The sequence below is a fragment of the Sus scrofa genome, chromosome 13 (genome assembly GCF_000003025.6).
Source record: "Sus scrofa isolate TJ Tabasco breed Duroc chromosome 13, Sscrofa11.1, whole genome shotgun sequence".
In the NCBI taxonomy this organism is placed as follows: domain Eukaryota; kingdom Metazoa; phylum Chordata; class Mammalia; order Artiodactyla; family Suidae; genus Sus; species Sus scrofa.
This window is the reverse complement of record NC_010455.5, coordinates 198469139-198489933: the sequence shown is the minus strand read 5'-3', so window position 1 is coordinate 198489933 and position 20795 is coordinate 198469139. Positions and strand designations below refer to the sequence as shown.

The 20795-nt window shown below is 43.5% G+C and overlaps 1 protein-coding gene across 4 annotated transcripts in view; it reads left to right on the top strand.

The window, feature by feature from the left end:
• The window catches only part of RUNX1 (runt related transcription factor 1), a 263814-nt gene that overhangs the window by 145715 nt on the left and 97304 nt on the right, over window positions 1–20795 (top strand). For all 4 annotated transcript variants that reach the window (XM_021068412.1, XM_021068413.1, XM_021068411.1 and 1 more), the window contains one exon: window positions 15659–15697. In XM_021068412.1, coding sequence (XP_020924071.1) covers window positions 15659–15697 — 39 coding nt within the window. The remainder of the gene's footprint in view (window positions 1–15658; window positions 15698–20795) is intronic.

Genomic DNA, 20795 nt, shown 5'->3' with positions numbered 1-20795 from the left:
TGTCCCTTATCTCTTCTTTCCTAGTTGATTTTCACAATTGCAGGGTTGGGTTTGACGTGAGACATGCAAAAAAAATGAGAAGGGAGGGGCGATGTTATAAACCCATTTGATGTAATCCAAATGGATTCCATCAGCTTGCTGCATCACGGAGATGAACTTAACATGAGCGAGCATCATTCCTCTGGCAGGGCTGGAGCTCAGTTCCAGAGAGCGTCCGTGTCAAATGAGAGGAGAGCAAGAGTCTTATTAAGGCCCTGGCTGACATCTCACCCCAAAAAGAGAACATAGAAGTTGGCCTGGTGTGCTGTCCACACAGGGAGTCCTGTGAATAGGGCCCCAATGTCAGGCCCAGTCTCAGTGGCCTTTTGCACCATCCAACACAGGCTGGCCATGAGCATTTTTTGCACTGCACCAGGATTGAGGTTTAATTTGTGCAGAAACAACAGGCATAAACTAGTTGTGTAGCTTATCTGTTGCACAATAGCTTAAACAGAGCCAAATTATACTCCTGTCCTCCCAGCAGGCGTGCCCACTAGCGCTGACACACACACACACACACACACACACACACACACAGACCTCGAGAAGATCTATTATAGCAGAAAGATCGATGACTCTGTTCCTCTTTCTTTAGAATTATAAGATAAGCCCTTTACTTGTCCTGAATCTTCGGTCACATTCAATGTATATGCAAAAGTTCAAAGGCTGACTCTGACAAAGGGCGTTTGGAGAAGTACGATAAAATGTGTCTGATAAAACACACACAAAAGACTTTAGCAATAAAGACTTATAAACTGGGAAAGCAGGACTTGGGCAGCGGGTTTGAAACAGTATTATCTACAGCTTCAGCACTGAAAGATAGTGGCCCGGAGCAGGAGGCTTTATCTGGCCTCCACAAGAAGAGAGATTGTACCGCCCCCGAACCACCCTGTCTGCAAAGCCCAGGAAACACCTTGCAGAGGGACTGATGCAACCATCACCACCCTGGCCAGCCCTTGGTGACAGTTAAGAAGTGTCACAACACAGCATTGAGCAACCACCTCATGCATCATCTCGGCCTGGCCTGTGTTTTACGCGACACTTTCCCACTGGAGAGACAAAATGGGACGTTTAGGCTGACATTTTTTTGGTTCTTCCCTTGCTTTCAGTTTAGATCGTCAAAGAGAGGCAAGGGGCATTTTCCCTTCTGCTTTTCCCATACAGTTTGAAACATCCTTTCCCAACTGACGTTTCAGGTAGAGGATTAGTCACAGTCGTTCTTTGCATCTTATTGCATTAATTTCTCGAGAGTTTCAAGGGGTTCTCCGTACCTCTCCTGGGAGATTCATGACTCAGTCCCCGCAGTTTCTTCAAAGCTGGAGTTTAATTTATGTGATTGCAATTGGAAAGCCACTTTGAAAGGGGAGAAATCAACTTAGTTTTTCGTGAGTTCTAAATTTTCTGTAAATAAAATTTCACAAGTCTATCCCTCTTAAAAAAAAAAAAAAAAAGTAGCAACACAGCTGTTGATAGAGTAGCAGGTTTGGGTGCATGGCAGTAATGCACAGGTCAGGGGTTCCCCAGATCAGCTGCTATTGAGGGACCTGGGGAAAAAAACACTCATTTTTTTTTTTTGGAACTTCCCTTTCCCTCTATAAATGCACAGATTATACAAAGTGTCTGCTTAGACACTTCTTACTTCCCAAAATAATCGGATGTCATTCCACAGAAGGGTGGCCCTCAAAATAGTTCCACTCTTGGAGTTCCTGTTGTGGCACAGCAGAAATAAATCCAACTAGGAACCATGAGGTTGCAGGTTAAATCCCTGGCCCTGCTCAGTAGGTTAAAGATCTGGCATTGCCGTGAGCTCTGGTCTAGGTTGCAGACCCATCTCAGATCCTGCATTGCTGTGACTGTGGTGTAAGCCAGCAGCTGTAGCTCTGATTTGACCTCTAGCCCGGGAACCTCCATATGCTGAGGGCGTGGCCCTAAAAAAGAAAAGAAAAAAAAAAGTTCCACTCTGATTTGTTTTATAATAATCCTTCACCACTGATAGCTGTGCCTGGCTTTTCCAAGTGCTTCAGCGGCAATGGTTGAGTGTGGTCTTGTCTCTGTACGACTGGATCACTTTGTTGTACCGCAGAAATTTATCATAGCCTTGTAAATTAACTATACTTCAACAAAATTTTTAAAAATACAAAAAATAAAGACTTTAAAGATGTGAAAAAAAAATAATGTGGTCTTCTGAATAACCTGCTGACAACATCAGGGCTCTAGGCTTGGCCAGTGAGGAGATGGAGGTGCAGAAGTTAGAGGACCTTCAGAGAGTCGCAGAGGCTCGCATGCCGAGTCACCCTCACAAAGTAAGAAAAAGGGAAATTTTAGTCCAGAGGCTTCCAAACGCTTTTGAATTGCAAGGAACAGTAGAAAGCAAGTTCCATGCATGACTCAGGAGATGGCTCTGTCAATCAAAAAAGGGCTTCAGGAAGCAGTAGTTGTTCTTCCTACTTGTAAAGCACTCTGTTTTTCATTTTTTTTCCTTCTATTTCGTTTTCTTTCTTGTATTTGTATAATAATAATAATTGTAATAATGTCCTTGTTGTTGCATTTGAAACCAACGAATGGGTCACAAGCTGATTTTGAAGTCACTGTTCAGAAACTTTTCCCATGGCAGTGCCCTACTCTTTTCTAAATCAGAATTCGAGATGCACTTCTCTGGGTTTCTGATGCTGCGTGTCATTCTCCTATGACGCTCTTCTCACTTGGTCAAGAGCCCCCTAAGGCTGTCACTAGGGGAAGCACTGTCCCTAGGGTCAAGCCTTCTGAGAAGGTACATGACCCTCCTGGCTGTGAATACACCATCCAGACCTAATAAATAATGAATACTAATGACAACACCGAGATACCTATTTGCCTTGTATTCCCAATAAAGTCAGAAGGAGAACGGGGCTGCTCCCTAAAAATGGCATACGCCTCTCTAAAGAAAGGGCTTTAATGCACTTTATATTTAAACCGAAAGGCCCTGGGCTGAAACCCAAACTGAGATGGCCTCTCCTCCTTAAGTACCCTTCTGGAAAAGCCGTTGAAATATTTATCCATCTATCTGGGTTCAGTGCTTCAGAAGCAGCCCACTTCCTATGTCACCTTCCCAAGGGGGGACCTGCTTACACCTTTCTTTGATGTGGGGACAGGCTTCTTGTCAGAAGCAAAGGAGTCCTTTTGGAAAGTCATGGTCTCTGAAACTTCTTGAATAAGGGCTAAACAACATTGGGCTTCTGTGTGGTTTGGTTTGGTTTGGTTTGTTACTTAAATTTATTTTATATTAGGGTATAGTTGATTTACAGTGTTGAGTCAATTTCTACAGTACAAAAGGAGAGAATTTCTCATATTATCATCCATTATGGTCTAGCCCAAGAAACAAACTCCATTTTTTTTTTTTAAATACACATAATTCACAGATAGATTTCTCTGTGCATCTGGTCAAGTTCTTACTTTCACGGCTCTATCTCTTATGTGGCCAAGGGCAAGTTCTTTAACCTCTTTAAACCTAAGGGGATAATAGTTCCAAATGTCATAGGATTATGGAGAGGATTAAATGAGCTAATGCTTGGAGAGCCCTTGCCACAATGCCTGGGGCTCAAGGCAGCTCAGGCTCTAAAAGAATGTTACAGAGCATTCTTATTGTCCACGAAATATGCCCATTCATCACAACCCTGTTAGCATAAAGAAAGCTTTCTCTTTTGACAAATCAGTTCCACGGCTTTCTCTGTTTTCTGAGACAAGGAACACTTGATGAGGCCCCAGAGGTCAAGGGATGCAGTCTCTTATCTTCAGGGAGATGAACTCCCCCAAACCTGTTAAAACTTAGCACATCTCAAATCCAGTGCTGGACATCATGTATCATGAGCTGTGGTGATGACATCCAGGCTGTTCCTGGTCATTTCTTTCCTTGACCTAAAGTCACTATATACACTTGGATATTAGCTTTCTTTTTAAAAACAGAAAAGAATTGTTGACTTTTAAGGATCCAAAGAATTTGTCCCAGAGGTGGGGAGTTTTGCTTTTTCGGGGGAAGGCTGGCTTCATTACATAAGTCAGAGATGCCTCCTTCCCTTCTGTTCAAAGTAAAACAAACAGCCCTCCAGCAGAGAGGTTCTTGTTTCACGCATTGCTATTGAGGAGCTCGTTGGGGTCTATGTACTGGGGATTTCCACATGCCAAAAACTTAAAGATCAAATTAAATAAATAAATAGGAGTTCCCGTCATGGCTCAGCAGTTAACAAACCCAACTAGCATCCATGAGGACAAGAGTTTGATGCCTGGCCTTGATCAGTGGGTTAAGGATCCAGTGTTGCTATAAGCTGTGGTGTCACAGATGTGGCTCAGATCTGGCGTTGCTGTGGCTCTGGTGTAGGCTGGCAGCTGCAGCTCCAATTCAGCCCCTACCCTGGGAACCTCCATACGCTGAAGGTGCAACCCTATAAAGACCAAAAATAAATAAATAAATAAATAAATAAATAAATAAATAAATAAAGAGAAGATCTTTTGCTATACAAGTTTTTATTTTTAGATTCAGGGAAGAGAGTGTGTCTTTGATAAGTTTCAGGTGATCCAGCAGTTTCTAGATATTCATCCACACCTTTATTATTTTGTTCCAGATACTTTAAGCTTAGAAAAAACAAAAATTAATAAAAATTAAAAATTCCATTGTTACTGTACCATTCTCTATAATATGTGGAAGCAGTGTTCATTTATTACTTTAATGTCTTAGTTTGTACCTGAATTTGTACCTAGTTTTACCCATAAGAATTCTATAAACCTTTTTTTTAGTTTTATTGACTTAGAGTTGATTTGTAATGTTGTGTAGAATACTTAAATAAAAATTACAGATAAAAATAATAAAAAACACATGCAAAACACAGAAATGACAAATAACAATAACATTCTCAGGGGTTTGTTTGTTGTGGTTTTTTGGTGTTTTTTGTTTTTTGTTTCGTTTTGGTTTGGTTTTTTGCTACTTTGCCTTAAGGCAGTGTGCCGTTTTCACTAGAGGAATGTCTTTGCAGGCAAGTATGATTAATCGAACCATCATTTATCATTATCAGAAAAATAAATCACATACAAAAGTGGAGATAAATCTTCCAAGTAACTTTGTTTCCTTCTCATTCCTAGTAAGCAAGGGGTTAACCTGAAGTCTTAAACTATTTCCACTCTAATTGGGAAGGATGAGGGGAAAATCATTTCAGTAACAAAATGAAAATTGCTAGCCTATAGCTGCCCCAGGCAAAAAGAAAAGAAATGAATTCTCTCGGGAGCTTGGTTAGTGAGGAAGAAAAAATTTCCATCTTGCATGTCGATTCATGGCCTTGTTAAACTTGCAAGTGTTAAATAGTGATCTCTAGAACAGTGAGTGGATCAAGAGAAGGGGTCTGTCTGTCTGCCCAGGCCTCCCAAGCTGAGTTCACTAGGCAATTTCTGGACACTCTCCTTCATTCAGCTAAACCAGGTGCCGGCTCAGTTTGACCACTCAGCATGGTGTTTACAGGTCCAATGGGACCCTCCCCTGGCACATGGGTAAAATTTTCTTCTGTCCTCCTTGGAAGTCATTTCATTATTTGTTGTCTTCAGCAAGAGAGAGTTCTCTAATCTCCAATACAGTAGTTCCTGTTTTAGAAGTGGTAAGGAATAGATTTGAGCTGGAATATTTTTCTCCAAAAAAGTGAAATGTTCCCTTGATGGAGAACTTAACAATTATAAAACTCCTTATAATTGGATGATTTTTTAAAATTCTGAAAATCTGGAGTTCCCGTCAGGGCCCAGGGGAAATGAATCCAACTAGGAACCATGAGGTTGCAGATTTGATCCCTGGCCTCAATCACTGGGTTAAGGAACCGGCATTGCCATGAGCTGTGGTGTAGGTCACAGACAAGGCTCGGATCTGATGTTGCTGTGGCTGTGGCATAGGCTGGCAGCTGTGGCTCTGATTCGACCCCTAGCCTGGGAACTTCCATATGTTGTGGGTGTGGCCCTAAAAAAAAAAAAAAAAATCTGAAAATCCACATTGATTTAAATATTTGCTGCACCCCCTCCTTTACAAAAATTACCCTAGAGTGCTGTATTTCAAATAATGCTTGTGAAATTTTCCTCAGGATGGGTGTCTTCTTGGCAATGGAATTGTTTAGGTGACAAGAGAAACAAGAACTATACAAACAATTACATTTAAAATGGATAAGCAAGGAGGTCCTACTCTATATCACAGGGAACGATGTCCAGGCTCTTGGGATAGACCATGATAGGAGATAATATGATAAAAAGACTATATATATATGACTGGCTCACTGTGCTGTACAGCAGAAATTGATGTAACACTGTAAATCAATTATACTCTAATTTTTTTTAAATGGAAAAAAAAAAGAACTATGGGAGTCCGTTACATTCACTAAACATCAGAGAACTTAGAGCTCAGGAGTTCAACTAGAAAGGAACTGTTTATTGATCACTGGAAGCTTATCATCCTATTTGGACAATCATCTGTTCCTTTGATCTTATTATTTAAAAAAAAAAAAAACTACCAATTGTGCAAAAATATGTGCCCCCAAAGTCTTCAAGTTTTCTGTGTTTAATAATTTTTAATATTTGTTGCCTGTATTTTGCTTTCATTGGACTTCTAAGTATAAATTGGCCCTTCGCTGACAGATAAGATCAATTTTTCTGATGTTTTTGTTAAATTTTGTTAAAAAGTATTTCAACCCTTTTAAAAACAGGTGAATGCTATAGAATGAACACTGTTATGCATTAAAAAAACTAGTGAAACTGGTTTAATTTTTGGGAGAGATTTAAATTATAGCTTTTCTCTAAACAATCCAAGACAATCCTACCAGAAAGTTTCAATCTGACTTAACCATGGTTTGATGGAGAAAGTGGCAATGATGCTTCATAAGACATATATGCAAATGCGGTTTTTTAGAAAATTAAAACAAATATTCTTATTAACATATATTGCTGTGCAGTATTATATTAGTTACAGGTGTTCAATATTCACTTACTTTTTGATGGTTATATCCTATTTATAGTTCTTATAAAGTATTAACTACATTCCCCATGTCATACCGTCTATCCTTGCTAGTTGTTAGCAAAATTGTTAATATTCCACTTCAGGGTCTGGGGCCTATCCATAAAAGTGTGATTATTACTGGAGCATCAATTATATGATATTATATAATATTATTAATGTCATCTGAAAATAGGTAACATCGCAATGCAGATCTTTGAATTTTTTATGAAACGTAGAAAACGCAGTAAAGTAATTGCATAGAATGATTTGCTTCCATTGTTGCTGATTTTTTAAACTCTTTCGTTGCATACTACAATGTGAAATTTTAAAGCTTCTGTGGAGTATAATTCCATGACCCCGCAGAAAGCAGGATTATGACCATCTTAGCCCATTATTCCATATCAAGGCCTGTTTTCCAAATCTGAAGATAGAAGCACTAATACAAAAGGATTTGTCTTGTCCGAGTGCCTGGAAAAACCCTCTAAGACCAACATTTGGCAATTTATTATTTAATTGATCAATACAGATATCACAGCAATTCCTTCACAGATAATTATACTTCTTACTCTTGATTCTTAGGTAGATTTTCCATTCTTAGGTAGATTTTCCAGACTGGGGAGTCAGCATCCAAGATTTATCTCAAGCCTTCCTAGAAAGTTCTGCTATAATTTGGGAAATTTCTCTACAGTCTACATGGGATCATAGATAGAAAGTTTTTTATCTCAGTGGGGAAAAAAATCACCAATTTGATGTTCCAATGGTTGTAAAAATAATGGTAAAGACTGTTATAGCTGTTTATTCTAAAGAAATTTAAAAAACAATGTTGTATATCCATTTTATTTTTTAAACTAGCATTTTATAATACAATACATAGTGAAACACCACCTATTGGAATGACATGGACAAAAGAGAATTAGTAAAAAGGATGAATTTTGATACTTTTAAATAATTGTACTATAAGTAATATTTATGAGTAAATATGCATTGCTTTCTAAGCTCAATCATTTGTAAATGATAGAACAGACAGCAATGCATTTCTGCTACTTTCTAAAAGGTGCAGAATCTCAAATTACTTGCTCATGTGTTTATTTAAATCACAGCTCCTTGGGCCTACTTGAATGAAGAGAAATTATATATGTAGAGTTAGAGGAACCCTATTTAAATTGGTAGTTTTCTTAAATTGCATTGTCTTAAGTTAATTCTATTTGCCTTTTTCTTCTTTTCCCCTCCCCGCTCAAATCCAAGTTCACCCCAGCCATATGCTGATCTTGGTCAGCCCAGACCCGTTCGATTTTTTATAGTTCCAAGTGGCATTTATATATAAATATTCACAGAGCTGGAAAGCCTGCTTGTCCAAGGTTCCCATTGGGTAGGTGAGGAAACTGAGGCTGGCACAAAGTAAGCAACTCATCAAACTGACCTACAGTTAATCCAAAACCTTTCTCCCAATATCTAGCAGATCAAGAACCAGTTAAACTGACTCACCTAATTATTTTTATTTTTATTATTTTTATTTATTTATTTATTTATTTATTTATTTATTTATTTTGCTTTTTAGGGCCGCACCCAGGGCATATGGAGGTTCCCAGGCTAGGGGTCAAATCAGAGCTACAGCTGCCAGCAATGCCAAATCCTTAACTCACTGAGTGAGGCCTGAGATCGAACCCACAACCTCATGGTTCCTAGTCGAATTCGTTTGCACTGCACCATGACAGGAACTCCTCACCTAGTTATTTTCAAACATAAATGTTTCATAAAGATGAGTCACACCTTCCCATTTCATAATTGCCCCTGTGAGAGAATAAAGACAAAGTATAAACACAAAGGATAAAATTAAGTGCTTGCTTTATTATGGTGGAAGGACACACCAGAAATGAGGACTGGGACTCCTGTGTATTCATTCAGGCATTCATTCATTTTTTTAACTTTATCTTAGAGAACATGTGTTTTGTTTCTAATTCATAGTGGCAGAAACGGTTTTAAATATACTCATTCAGGGAGTTCCTATTGTGGCACAGTGGAAATGAATACCACTAGTATCCATGAGGATGCATGTTCAATCCCTGGCCTCGCTCAGTGGGTTAAGGATCTGGCGTTGCTGTGAGCTGTGGTGTAGGTTGCAGATGTAGCTCGGATCTGGTATTGCTGTGGCTGTGATAGGATGGCAGCTACAGTTCCCATTCAGCCCCTAGCCTGGGAACTTCTATGTGCCAAAGGTGCCACCCTAAAGAGAAAAAAAAAAAAGAAAAAGAAAAGAAAAAGAAAATACTAAATTAAATGTCTAAAGTAAAGCAGACTCTAAAAGTAATGTTTTTTAATACCCTATTTCTATCATCAGAAAAATTAACTGCTGTACCATTCCCCAATTAGGGGACTCAGAGCCATAGAAAAGCGTATAAATGCACGTCCTGGTCCGTCAAGTGCAGCAGACTTTGAGACTTAGGTTCTTTCCATGGTGCTTGGATAGGGGCTGTCACTCAAAGAGCAGACCAGTTTCATGCAAGGCCAGTGGTTTCTCAGCCTCTCACTTAAAACACACCTCTGGGCGTTCCCATTGTGGTGCAGCGTAACCAAATCCAACTAGTATCCATGAGGACATGGGTTCAATACCTGGCCTTGCTAGTGGATCAGGGATCCAGCATTGCTGTGAACTGTGGTGTAGGTCACAGATGTGGCTGGATCCTGAGTTGCTGTGGCTGTAGCATAGGCCAGCCGCTGTAGTTCCAATTCTTACTCCTAGCCTGAGACCTTCGATATGCCATGGGTGAGGCCCTAAAAAGCAAAAAAATAATTAATTAATTATTTAATTTTTAAAAATACACCTTCTCTCTATGACTAATGGAGCCAAAGAGAATATGGACAGATTCAGGGCCCTTCTAGGATCCACGCATTAGCCCTTTGACCTCTGTACTGAACCCACTAGATTAAGGGGTGGAAACCAGTATACTTGCCCTCAAGAGATGCTCAAATCATTGAGGATTCCCAGCAGGCCCCGAGGAACTAATGCAGTGAGACGGGCCTGCGGTTTCTGCTGCAGACCTGGCCCTAGATTTCCTCTTTGTTGTTTCTTCTGAGGGCTAGAAGAAAGAGATGGGCTCCCTCTAGAACTTAGGCCAGTAGCTGCCTTGCAGTTGATTTGAACTCATTATTTATACTGAAAGATTGCTAGAAAATTGACATATGGAGTATTTTTTTAATCTATATGCTATATTTCAAAATAAACCTGTTCCTAGGAATTGCTTCTTGAATGCGTATCATTCAACCACTTTCCAATTCTGTTTTAAAATCGTGACCTAATGAAAGTAAAACCTCTTATTCTAATCCATGTTGCCTCTATGAATTTCATAGGGAAAAAAAAATGTCTTGGAAAAGAAAGTGTCAAGACACTTTGGCAATATTCTTTGAGAGCTCAAAGAAACCAAAGCATATTGTACAGGCTGCCCCATCAGTGGCTGGTAAATGTTAAGTGGAAATGAACAATGTATGAGGTGGGTTTGTGGCTCATCCGTGGCTGTGAAAGTACATTAGTGGCAATGGCAGTGGTCCTTAGGCCTTTGCAATTTAGTTGTCTTCATTGTGTATGTGTGTCCTTATGACTCCAAGTCAATCAAGTGATGCTGTAATAGAATTCTGAACTTTGCTTCAGGACAGCTCGGAGGGAAACTATGACTCAAGAAAGATGCATTACTTAATGGCCTTCACTAATAGTAGGTTAAAAACAGAGCTCACATGAGCACAAGCAGAATAGTAGCAAAATTGCTCTTCAGAGTAAATTGTGTTTTGAGTGGTTGCCCTTGAACTGCACTGTCTAATACAGTAGCCACTGGCCATGCGTGACATTTGAGGACTGGAAACGTGGCTAGACTGAGTTGAGATGCACTGTGAATATAAAATACACACAGGAATTTGGAAACTTACTAAAAAAAAAGAAAAAGAAAGTAAAATATCTCATTAATAATTTTATATTGATTACATATTGAAATAAAAATATTTTGAATATACCGAGTTAAATAAAATATATTTTAATATATGATTAATTTCACACATTTTTTTTCCTTTTTTAATATGGCTACTAGAAAATTTTAAATTACATGTATAGCTCACATTACACTTCTAGAGGATGCTGCTGCTTTAGAATGAGAAAGAATGGTCACACCGTTTAAAGACAACTTGTCAAGAACTAGTGGAGAAATTTGATAATAGCATAGTGATATGAACGGTCTTGCAAGGTGGTTTAGCTTGCTGGCTCTGACTGGGCATGCCAGGGACAAACTGCACGGGTTCAGGTTGGGCCAATTGTTGAATCTCAGTTTCTCCATCTATCAAGTGAAGGGAGTAATTATGGACTGTTTGCTGCTAGAGGGTTAAATGGAATAATGCCTGTAAGGTCCTTAGTCTGAGGTCTGATGGCAGACGCACTGATAAAAGGGAGCTTCTATTGTCATGGTTGTCTTGGTCAACTTGGGCTGCTCTAAGAAAATACCATAGACTGAGTGGCTTACACAACAGAAATTTATTTCTCGTGGTTCTGGCAGCTGGAAGTCCATGGTCAGGATGCCAGCATGGTTGGGTACCAGTGAGAGCCCTCTTCTTGGCTTGTAGTTGGCTGTCATCTTGCTGTGTACTCATGCAACAAGGAGAAAGAGAGAGAAAAGAGAAAGGCTCCGGTCTCTCGGTCCAAGGGCACTCATCCCATCATAAGTACCCCACCCACATGACTCATCTAGACCCCATGACCTCCTACAGGCCCCAGCTCCTAATACCATCACATTAGCATTTAGGGCTTCAACATATGAGTTGGGCAGGAGGGGGGGAGGGGAGGGACACAAACATTCAGCCCATCACAATAGTTTGAAAAGTCCAGATAGCTTTCATGTCGATTTGAATTTGCAATGTGGTCTAGCACGTGCTAGATATAGTTTTTGCTGGATACTGAGCAGTTGGCTTTGCCAACACTGAGTGGGCTCTTTGGACCAGCAGCAGTGGCATCTTAGAAAGCTTGTGGGAAATGCAGGACCTCAGGCTCCACCCCAAATCTACTGAATCTGCACCTCACTGGATTCCAGGGCTTACAATACACACTGTTTATGCAGTGGTGTCTAGGGAATTCAAGAGGAGGGAGCCTCACTGGCAAGGTGTTCAAAATCCAGTGCTCTGTGTCTGTGTGCAGGTGCAGATGAGTCAAAAAAGAATGAGACAGTTATAGCGTTGGCTTGGGGGGGGGGCAATAAAAGATACCCTTGCTCTCCAGTGATCCAGAGCCAATCATGAGCTAGGCAAAGAAGCTGACCAGACAGAAATCAAAATAAAACAGCTATATCACTGATAAGATTTTTGGAGAACAGTGACTTCAGTGTGTGGCTTCCTGCCACTGAGCCCCACAAATAGAGAGATGTACTTATTAGCATGCAGGCCGTGTCCCCCTAGAACAGTAAGAGGAGGGAAGGGCATGCGTGCTGGGTTTCTAATGCTGCCAAACTAACAAATGACCCCAAACTCAGCTTACCCAACACCCATCCCACCATTTCTGTGTTTTTTGTTTTTCCACCAGCACCTATAATTCTGTTCTGAACTCCCCAAGCTGATTCCTGATGTCTGCCTCCAAAACCATCTGGTCTTGATGGTTTTGACTGCTACTTATAGCACCTGGGCCAGAAATGGGGGACCCCTCTCCCTCCATCCCCTCAGTGCCCCCTTTTCTGTCTCTGTTGTTTCACCTTAATGCTCAAAGTCTTTGCCTGGCCAGGCTGTAATTCTCCTGCTCCTTCTCTCCCACCTCCAATTTACCTATCCACCTCTGACAGATTTATTTTCCTAAAATATGTATTCACTATGGTATTTCCCAGATTCCAAGTTGCTCCTAGAACCCATTGCCCTCACGTTCAAGTTCAGATTTCTCCAGGTTGCGTAAGCTGCCTTTGACCTGTCTGTGTTCATGTCTGCCAGCGTCATGCCATTTGCAAGCTGCCACTCCCCAACCCATGAGCCAACCTTACTGGAACTGACAGGCTGGTCATAACTTCTTCCACACCTTTCTCATGCTGATCCTTCTGCCTGGAGAGCCCTAGCCCTACCTCCCACCCTTCCCCAAGCCCTTCCTCCCCCCGCTCCCAACCACCTGGGGTAAATCTACACAACCCCCAGGGGCAAATGAAATGTCACCTCCACCAGAAAAGTCCAGAGCCCACCAGGTGGTGCCAATCCCTGTGCCTTGTCTCCCTGGCTCCTAGACCCTGCACACGTGTCCCTTCACAGCCTGACACTCCATTGCTCCCATTTATGGGCCAAAGGGACCTTGACCTGCTCCTGAAACTTTGTAGATGGCCAGAAATAACCTCAAGATATGAATCATAAATTTTTGAGATTTTGTGGGATAAAGAATTTCAGGGCTGTTATCTGATGGAGAATTTGAGACAGAATATGTTGTAAAAGAGAAAGATGAGAGCAGAGTTTAATTTTTCAGAAGGCTAAAAAAGGACACCCATAAAAATACATCGTTGTGGTTCAAAAAGAAACACAGCTCATCATGTGTGTAGATGTGTGTGCGCCCGCGCAAGCTCGCGCGCAGAAATGAGACATAAACAACCTTGAGCAGGTTTCCTAAAATGAGGTTCCTGGTCTGCAAAAAAAAATGCAGGGATTAAACCAGGCAAAGTATCTGAAAGCATTTGGCCATTGCCTGGCATAGAACAGCATTCAATGAGAGAAAAAGAGAGCTGTAGCGCAGGCTCTCCAGACAAACCTCTCACTGTCATGACAACCTCAGACTTCCCCTCTCTTACAATTCAGGTTCTAGCGCCTCTATGAACTCCTTGGGCAAATGATTTCAAATCTTTACAGGGTTGACTTCGTGCAGTCTACCCCCCTCCCCAACCCCCACTCTCCAGCTCAACGCTGAGCCCTGTGTCCTCAAAGCCACTGACAGGGGACAGAGTGAGAAAGCTTTCCACAGACCACACGCACGCCTTTCAAAAGCCATTCATTTCTTCTGCCTTTGCTTTTAGGAAAACAAAAACAAAAACTTAGCTCTTCTCCCAAAATCCCTGAAATATTAGGTGTGTAGACAAAACACTCGCCTTTCTGCTCGGCTTCTCCTACTTCTCAGTCTAAGACATGGAGAGGCTTCTCAGGGTCTCAGAATTTCCAGGGTGGTTGGTTCTGTGGGTCACTTTATATAACCTCAGCTGTCTGGTAGATCTCATTGTGGTGGATCCCCTGCCCTTCCCATGCCTAAAAACTAAACTTACTAACTTCAGGGTACATTTGCTATTTTTTGCCTTATCATTCAAAATTAGGGCAACTAATTATTTGGCTGCTCAGGGTTTTCTGAATCCTTGCAGAGTCACTTTATGTACCTGTAAACCACAATCCTGCTGTTTTTTAAGAATGCTCCTGTGAGACTACCTATATTTAATTCTTTTAATTTTTCATCATGGGGCGGTCCTTCAGAACCCCTTATTATTTTAGTTGCCCTTCTTGCTTTGGCAAAAATATAAGACTAAGAAGTTGAAAATCTTGTTCTCCTGCCTATTTAAACGGCGTCTGGAAATCTGAAATAATCATCTCCTTTCTTAGTTTTAAAAGTTTTATTTAAGCTCTATTAACTAATATTGTACAGTGGAGTTGAAAGCTTTAGGTATGCTGTATTTGAAATGCTCAAATCCTAAGACTTTGAAAAATGCAATTTCCCCCAGGTAATCATTCAGTGCTGATCATTAGCAACATGCAACCCTGAAGAATCATTTCAAATTCAAAACAACAATATATGGAGATATTTGAGGGAAAGAGAAACAGCTTCTTATGACTTTGCCTAATTGATTTACTTGTAACCGTATATGCAGCAGCATATAAAGTGATTCATATGTGGAACTTGTCATATGACAATTATTTTCAATAATGATTGATATCACCTGTTATTTCAAGAATGAAAGCTTTCAATATAAATAATCTGCCCTTCTAACAAAAGGAAAGAAAGGAAATCAAGCAAGAAAGGACCATTTCTAAAATGTCCTATCATTGGAAGTAAATGGTCATAATGTGTATTTACTAGTTTGTTTCTCTTAGAAGGTGTATTCCAAATTGCTCGCTTTTATCACTTTGGAAACTAATCATATTTTTAATGTTTGCATGGCTTCTAGTATGTTAGAGATTTTTAAATGTTTTTGTATTAAGGTTTGGTTTTAATTGCACTTTGAATTGGGATCCATCCCTATATTCTCCAAAGGTATTTTTAATGTTCATTAAATAAATCACATTGGTATCACATATAGAGCTTAAAAGAGGTGATTCTATAAAAGATAAAGATTCGGTATTAGCTAGCCATAGAAAACATTAGTTGAAGGCGCAGAAAACCATATGCATATCTAACAGCTCATTTTTTATATGATGATTTACTGTTTTAAGTTATTTTTAAGCCAAAGCTGGACAATAGGCTATAAAAAATTTCCAGCGCTAAAAAGTGAGGCAAGAAGCTATCCAAAAAAAAAAAAAAAAAAAAGAGGGGATTTAATTTTTATACTTGCATTCATTCCAATTACAATTAAATTAATCATCTTGACTAAATTTGGTGTTTGCTGTCCGTATAGTCATACAATTATTTAATATTCTTAATTTCTTCTCTTTCAGAATGTGTACACGGAATGAATCCACCTAGAGATGTCCACGGTATGTGAGATTCCAAATTATATTTTTAATAAAATATGTACAGGCATATATATATTTTTTATCTATGTGTTTCTATAAATAACATGATATAATCAGGATTTTTTTTGCTGATTCAAAAATACTTAAAAGCTGTCTTTCATTTGTAAATGTTAAACATATAAAACATTGCAATGAAATCTTAAATGATACCCTCGGTTCTACAGCTTTTACCACAGGTGCATTCTGCTGTTATTAAGTGACTCTATATAGACTCTCTCTCTCTAAAAAAAAAAAAAAAAAAAAAAAATAGGGCTTGGCTTCTATGTGTTATAACTTAGTTTATTACTTTTGGTACAGTAATACAAAATTTTTGTGAGAGTAAAATGTTCACTAATTTTACCTAATTTCAAAAAAAAGAGTATTTAAAAATTTTTCTCGGTTTGCCACTTGTGAGTTGTACATTGATTTACGAAGTTGGTGAAATAGTCACACATCAACCACAGCATTCCATAGAAATATTCACACAGAGGAAGGATGTAACTGAAGAACTAAGGAATCTCATCTTGTCCCCAAAGTAATTAGATTTTAAAAGTGAAATAATGTCGAACTCATGGGGGGGGGGATGTTTAATTAAATTCCAATGTTGAAAACTGGATGGTGTGTATTGCACGTTATTTGTACATATATTAAAATTGTGTTCCTTCCCTGTGCTATTAGTACCACCTGCAGCAGTTTGGTCCAGAATCAGAGACAAAATACATTCTCTGATTTTTATCTGTATTAAAATGGTCACTGAAAATAGAAATAATTATTTAAGAAATATTACATTTTTAGAAACATAATTTTAGAAATATCATATTACAGATGGGGATATTTAAGAGGATGAGATTCTTATTTTATTTTTCAGAGTTTTGAAAGAGCAAAAAATGGACAATATTTAGATAATTTCTGAGACCCCCTATAGTTATATATTTACCGAAAATGGGGGCAAAATGTCAATAAGCTGTTACTGTTTTCCAGTGACTTTTTTTTCTTCCAACTAGCTAAATACTACCTTTTAAATTTACTTTGAAAACTTATACTTCCTTCAACCTATGAGCCTGTTTGAAATTTCCCTCATGCAGCAAATTTGAATCTGTCACATAGCATCCGCCCAACATACTGTTTCGTTGTATTTTTTTCTACTGTAATATAACAGAAGTAAAATTTAGCATTATTCCATGGGAACGACAGGAATGTTTCTAGCAATGTTTCCTTCCCTTTTCTCTCACAAAGGCAGAGGAAGGAAAATTCTATATTGCCGCTTAAATGAGCGCTCTTGGTGGAAATGAATTCTCCTACATGACGTTACTGAACTTCATAAGTTGGGTAAAAAGCCCTTCAGACCAAGGGGTTCCCGGCACCCCTTAGCTGAGTCGCATGCTGCCTGCTTTCCATCCATTTTAGTTCCTCGACGAAGAGGGGCCGTGGTTTTTGTTTCTGGTTTTCAAGCTTGCACCGCACAACGCAGTTACAGCCGGCGCGCGATCGCTGGAACCCCCAATGCCCGATTTAGAATAAACCAGCAAAAGCCTTCCTTGCCATTACCGTCCTTGTCAGCGTTCAAACTAGGGATTTATTGGTTGAGATTCCGGGTTGAGCAGCGCCCACGATGCTGCCCTCGAAAGGCTAAACTTGGTGCATCTATCGTACCTCCTCTTTTACTAAGGTAACTTGATCCTCGCGCGGGAGACCGCAGCGCGGGGTGCGCCCCGCAGCCCCTCGCGGGGTTTAGGGTTTCAAGCAAACGGTCGCAGCCCCACTTGAGCCTCCTCTGACCTTTCCGAGCGGCAGATTACCCCAGATCGCTCTATCTCCCCAAGCAGAGCCCATTTTTGCCTGTTGCACACACCCGAGTCGCACCCCACCCCGTCCCCGGGCGCTACAGGGATGTGCTGGAAGGCGGCCCCCAGGAGCTCTTGGTCGGTTCTTAGGAAAGTGCACTTGAGCCGAAGCAGAAAGGTTTCACTCTGCCCGAACTCGCCTCCAGATCCGGCAGCCCCGAGCCGGGACGCAGAGATGGTGGCCCCGGGCAGGAGGGCCGGCAGACGGGGAGGTTTGGTGACTAAGTAGTTATTTGCAATTGCTCGGCCAAGGTGGGACGTCTGGGATCTTTACACCTGAAATGGGGCTTCTTCAAAATAATCTCTAAAGAGAAATACAAAGGAGTTTTCTAAAACCCCAGGCCCATTAAAACAAAATGCGTCTGGGTGCTGGGAGATCCGGAGCGTCCCATGTTTCCTAGAGCAAGAGGAGCGAGGGGATCGGCCCACGTGGGGAGAAGCGAGACTGGACGGACGGAGTCATGGTCTCAGGCTGGGCGAGGGCGCCCGGGATGCGGCACCGACGGCCTGGAACACGCCAACGCCGGCGCCGGGCAAAGGGGTTTCGGGTAGACCTAGATGCGCTTCAGTCTGGAAGTCCGGGACCTCCCTGCCCGAGTAAGGGGTTCCCAGGCCCGCAGCGCCGCCGCCAGGAGAGCGGGGGCGGGCATGCAGCAGCGCAGTCTGCCTAGAGCACCCGTTTCCTGTCGTTTCTTCCCCAACTGAAGTTCTTACAGAAGAGACCCAAAGGCCGCGAGAAGGCCAGCGGAACCCCGCGCCGTCGGGGGCGTTCCCCAGCGCACTGCGCGGCAGCGAGGAGCCCGAGGCGGCGAGCGAGGAGGCCTGCTGCCCCCTGGCGTCCGCCCCGAGCCCGCAGCCCGCAGAGCCTCCAGGCCGCTCTGCGAAGCCCTCCCGGCCTCTCTGGGCCTGGAGCAAAGAAAGTCACTTCGGCGCCCGGAAAGGCCTCCTCGGATGGCCCGCTACAGCCGCCGGTCTCCTGCAGGCCCCAGCGGCGGAGCCCGAGGAGAGTCCTCAGCGGCGTCGCCCTAGTACCCCAGCCGCGGGCCGGCAAGGGGATAGAGGCGGAGGGAGGGAGGGACCCCCGCCTAGGGACGTCGACGTGGAGGGCTCGGTGCTAGGGGGGAGCGGGTGAGCGCCCTCCCCCGGGGGGAGAGATGGGGTGGGCTCTGTGGGGAAGGTGCAGCCCGGCGGCTGGGCGGGGGCGGGGCCCCCTAAGCTCTGCGAAAATGCCCGTGGCGCCGGGGGGACGGGAGCGGGGGAAGTTCCCGCCAGCGCGCAAAGCCAGGGTGGGTTCAGCACCCGCTGCAGCTCGCGGGCGGAGGCGGGGAGCGGAGCCGGGGCTGTTTCCGGGGAGAGGGAGGTGGGTGCGGGGCGCGGGCGACGTGGGCCTAGCCAAGGAGCAGACGCTCCGTTAACGGGGAGCGAGCCAAGCGGATGCTTTCAACTTTCTTTTCGGTTGCTTGTTTTGGGGGGTCTTTTCTGACCGCTAAGCACACTCAGCCTGAGTGCGGCGCAATGGGTAATTAAGCCGCAGCCCAGCCGCGGCGAAAAACGCCCAATTATAGCAAATAAACCAAGAGATAAAACTCAAAAAACACAAAAACCATGTTGTGGAGACCAACACCGCCTGGCCTCACTAAATGAATCAGCTCCAATTCGCCGCAGTTGCCAGTCAGGCCGTGGGGGCACGCCGAGCTGGGCCGCTGGGCTTTCCGCCCTCCGGCTCCCTGGCCCCCTCGGGGCCGAATCCCACCCACGTTGGGGAAGTAAAGGCTCAGCAGTGGGCTGCCGCGCAGGGCGTGGGCCGTCCGGGCGCTCCGGCCTGGTTTTGGGAGGCTTGCGACGGCCGCTGCCCCGCACCCTCCATGGCTCGCGGAGCGCCTCCCTCCGGCAGATCTGCGGCCCGGGTCGCTCCAGGCGCTGCGCGCGGCCCGATTCCTCCCTAGGCTGGCCGGCCTCCTTTTCTCCACGACCTCGCTCTCCGAACCGCAGCCGCCAGTGCCGCCGCCGCGCACTACAGCCCTAGATCTGGCAGCTGCGCAACCCTGAGCGTGTGCAAAGCCGCAGGGTCGCCGTCCGCACCGGGGCGGGGCCTCGGGCGAGCGTGGGAGCGTGTGCGTGTGTGTGCGTGGATGCAGATACGCGCGGGGAGCGAGGGGCGGTGGACTCTCCACCCTGGCTGCGTACAGTAGCGCGCGGCGGCGGCAGCGGGGGCGCGCGGGCCAATTCCAGGAGCCCGCGGCCGTGAGCCGCGCCCTGGCTGATACCGGAAAGGCCTGTGATTGGCCCGCGGCCGCCCCTATGCAAACGAGCTGAGGGAATGGAATTCCTCGGGCCGGGCTTACAGTAAAAGCACGTTCATTTCCAGGCACTCTCATTCATAGAGCCAGCGGGCGCAGGCGGGACGGGCGCCCTGCGGCCGGACCCAGCCAGGGCACCACGCTGCCCGGCCCTGCGCCGGCAGGCATCTCTTCTTGGGGCTCCTGGGGACGCCAGAAGAAAATCAATCTTTGCTGTTTCTTTTTGACCCGCGTTGGAGCTTCGATTTTTTTCCCCCCTTTCTTTCTTTCTTTCTTACTTTTGAATGAACTGGTTTCTTGGCTGGATGGTTCAACTTCTTTCCTGGCTGTGAACTTTTCCCCGGTTGTTTTCTTTGACAACCGCTGGAGAAAGTGCGCTGTGCTTCGAGGCGAGTGATGAAGTTGGGAATGCGTGGCAGTGTGTGCGTGCTTGTGTAACTCGAGCCGCCCCGTCTGTTTCGATCTGCGCTGCGGAGCCTCCTCTCAGGGCCCTCTCCACCTGCTGCGGTTACGCGGTGATCGTGGGTATTAGCGCGTCCAGGCAGTTAACTGGCCCGCGCTGGGGCTACGTTGGAGGAAGATTGCCTCGCTACAGCCCAAGTCGGGGCTGACTCAACGAGTCGATGTAGACAGCGGCTGGCTTCCGAAGAGTGCGTGCCTGCGTGCGTGTGACTCGGCCTCTGCTCGACTCCCACCAAACCACAGGATCAGCCACAAACTTAACCAACATCCCCAAACCCGAGTTCTCAGATGTGGAGAGCTGAACCCTGAGTGTCATCGACTTGGAATTTTTTTTTTTTTTTAAGATTAGCTTTTCTTTGAAAAGCATAATTTTCTGAACTGAACATTTTGCCAGAATTTATTGAGAGAACATGACAAGTACTTCTAGCACAGCCCTTCTGCAACTACTGAAGTTGATTTTCAAGGCTACTTAAA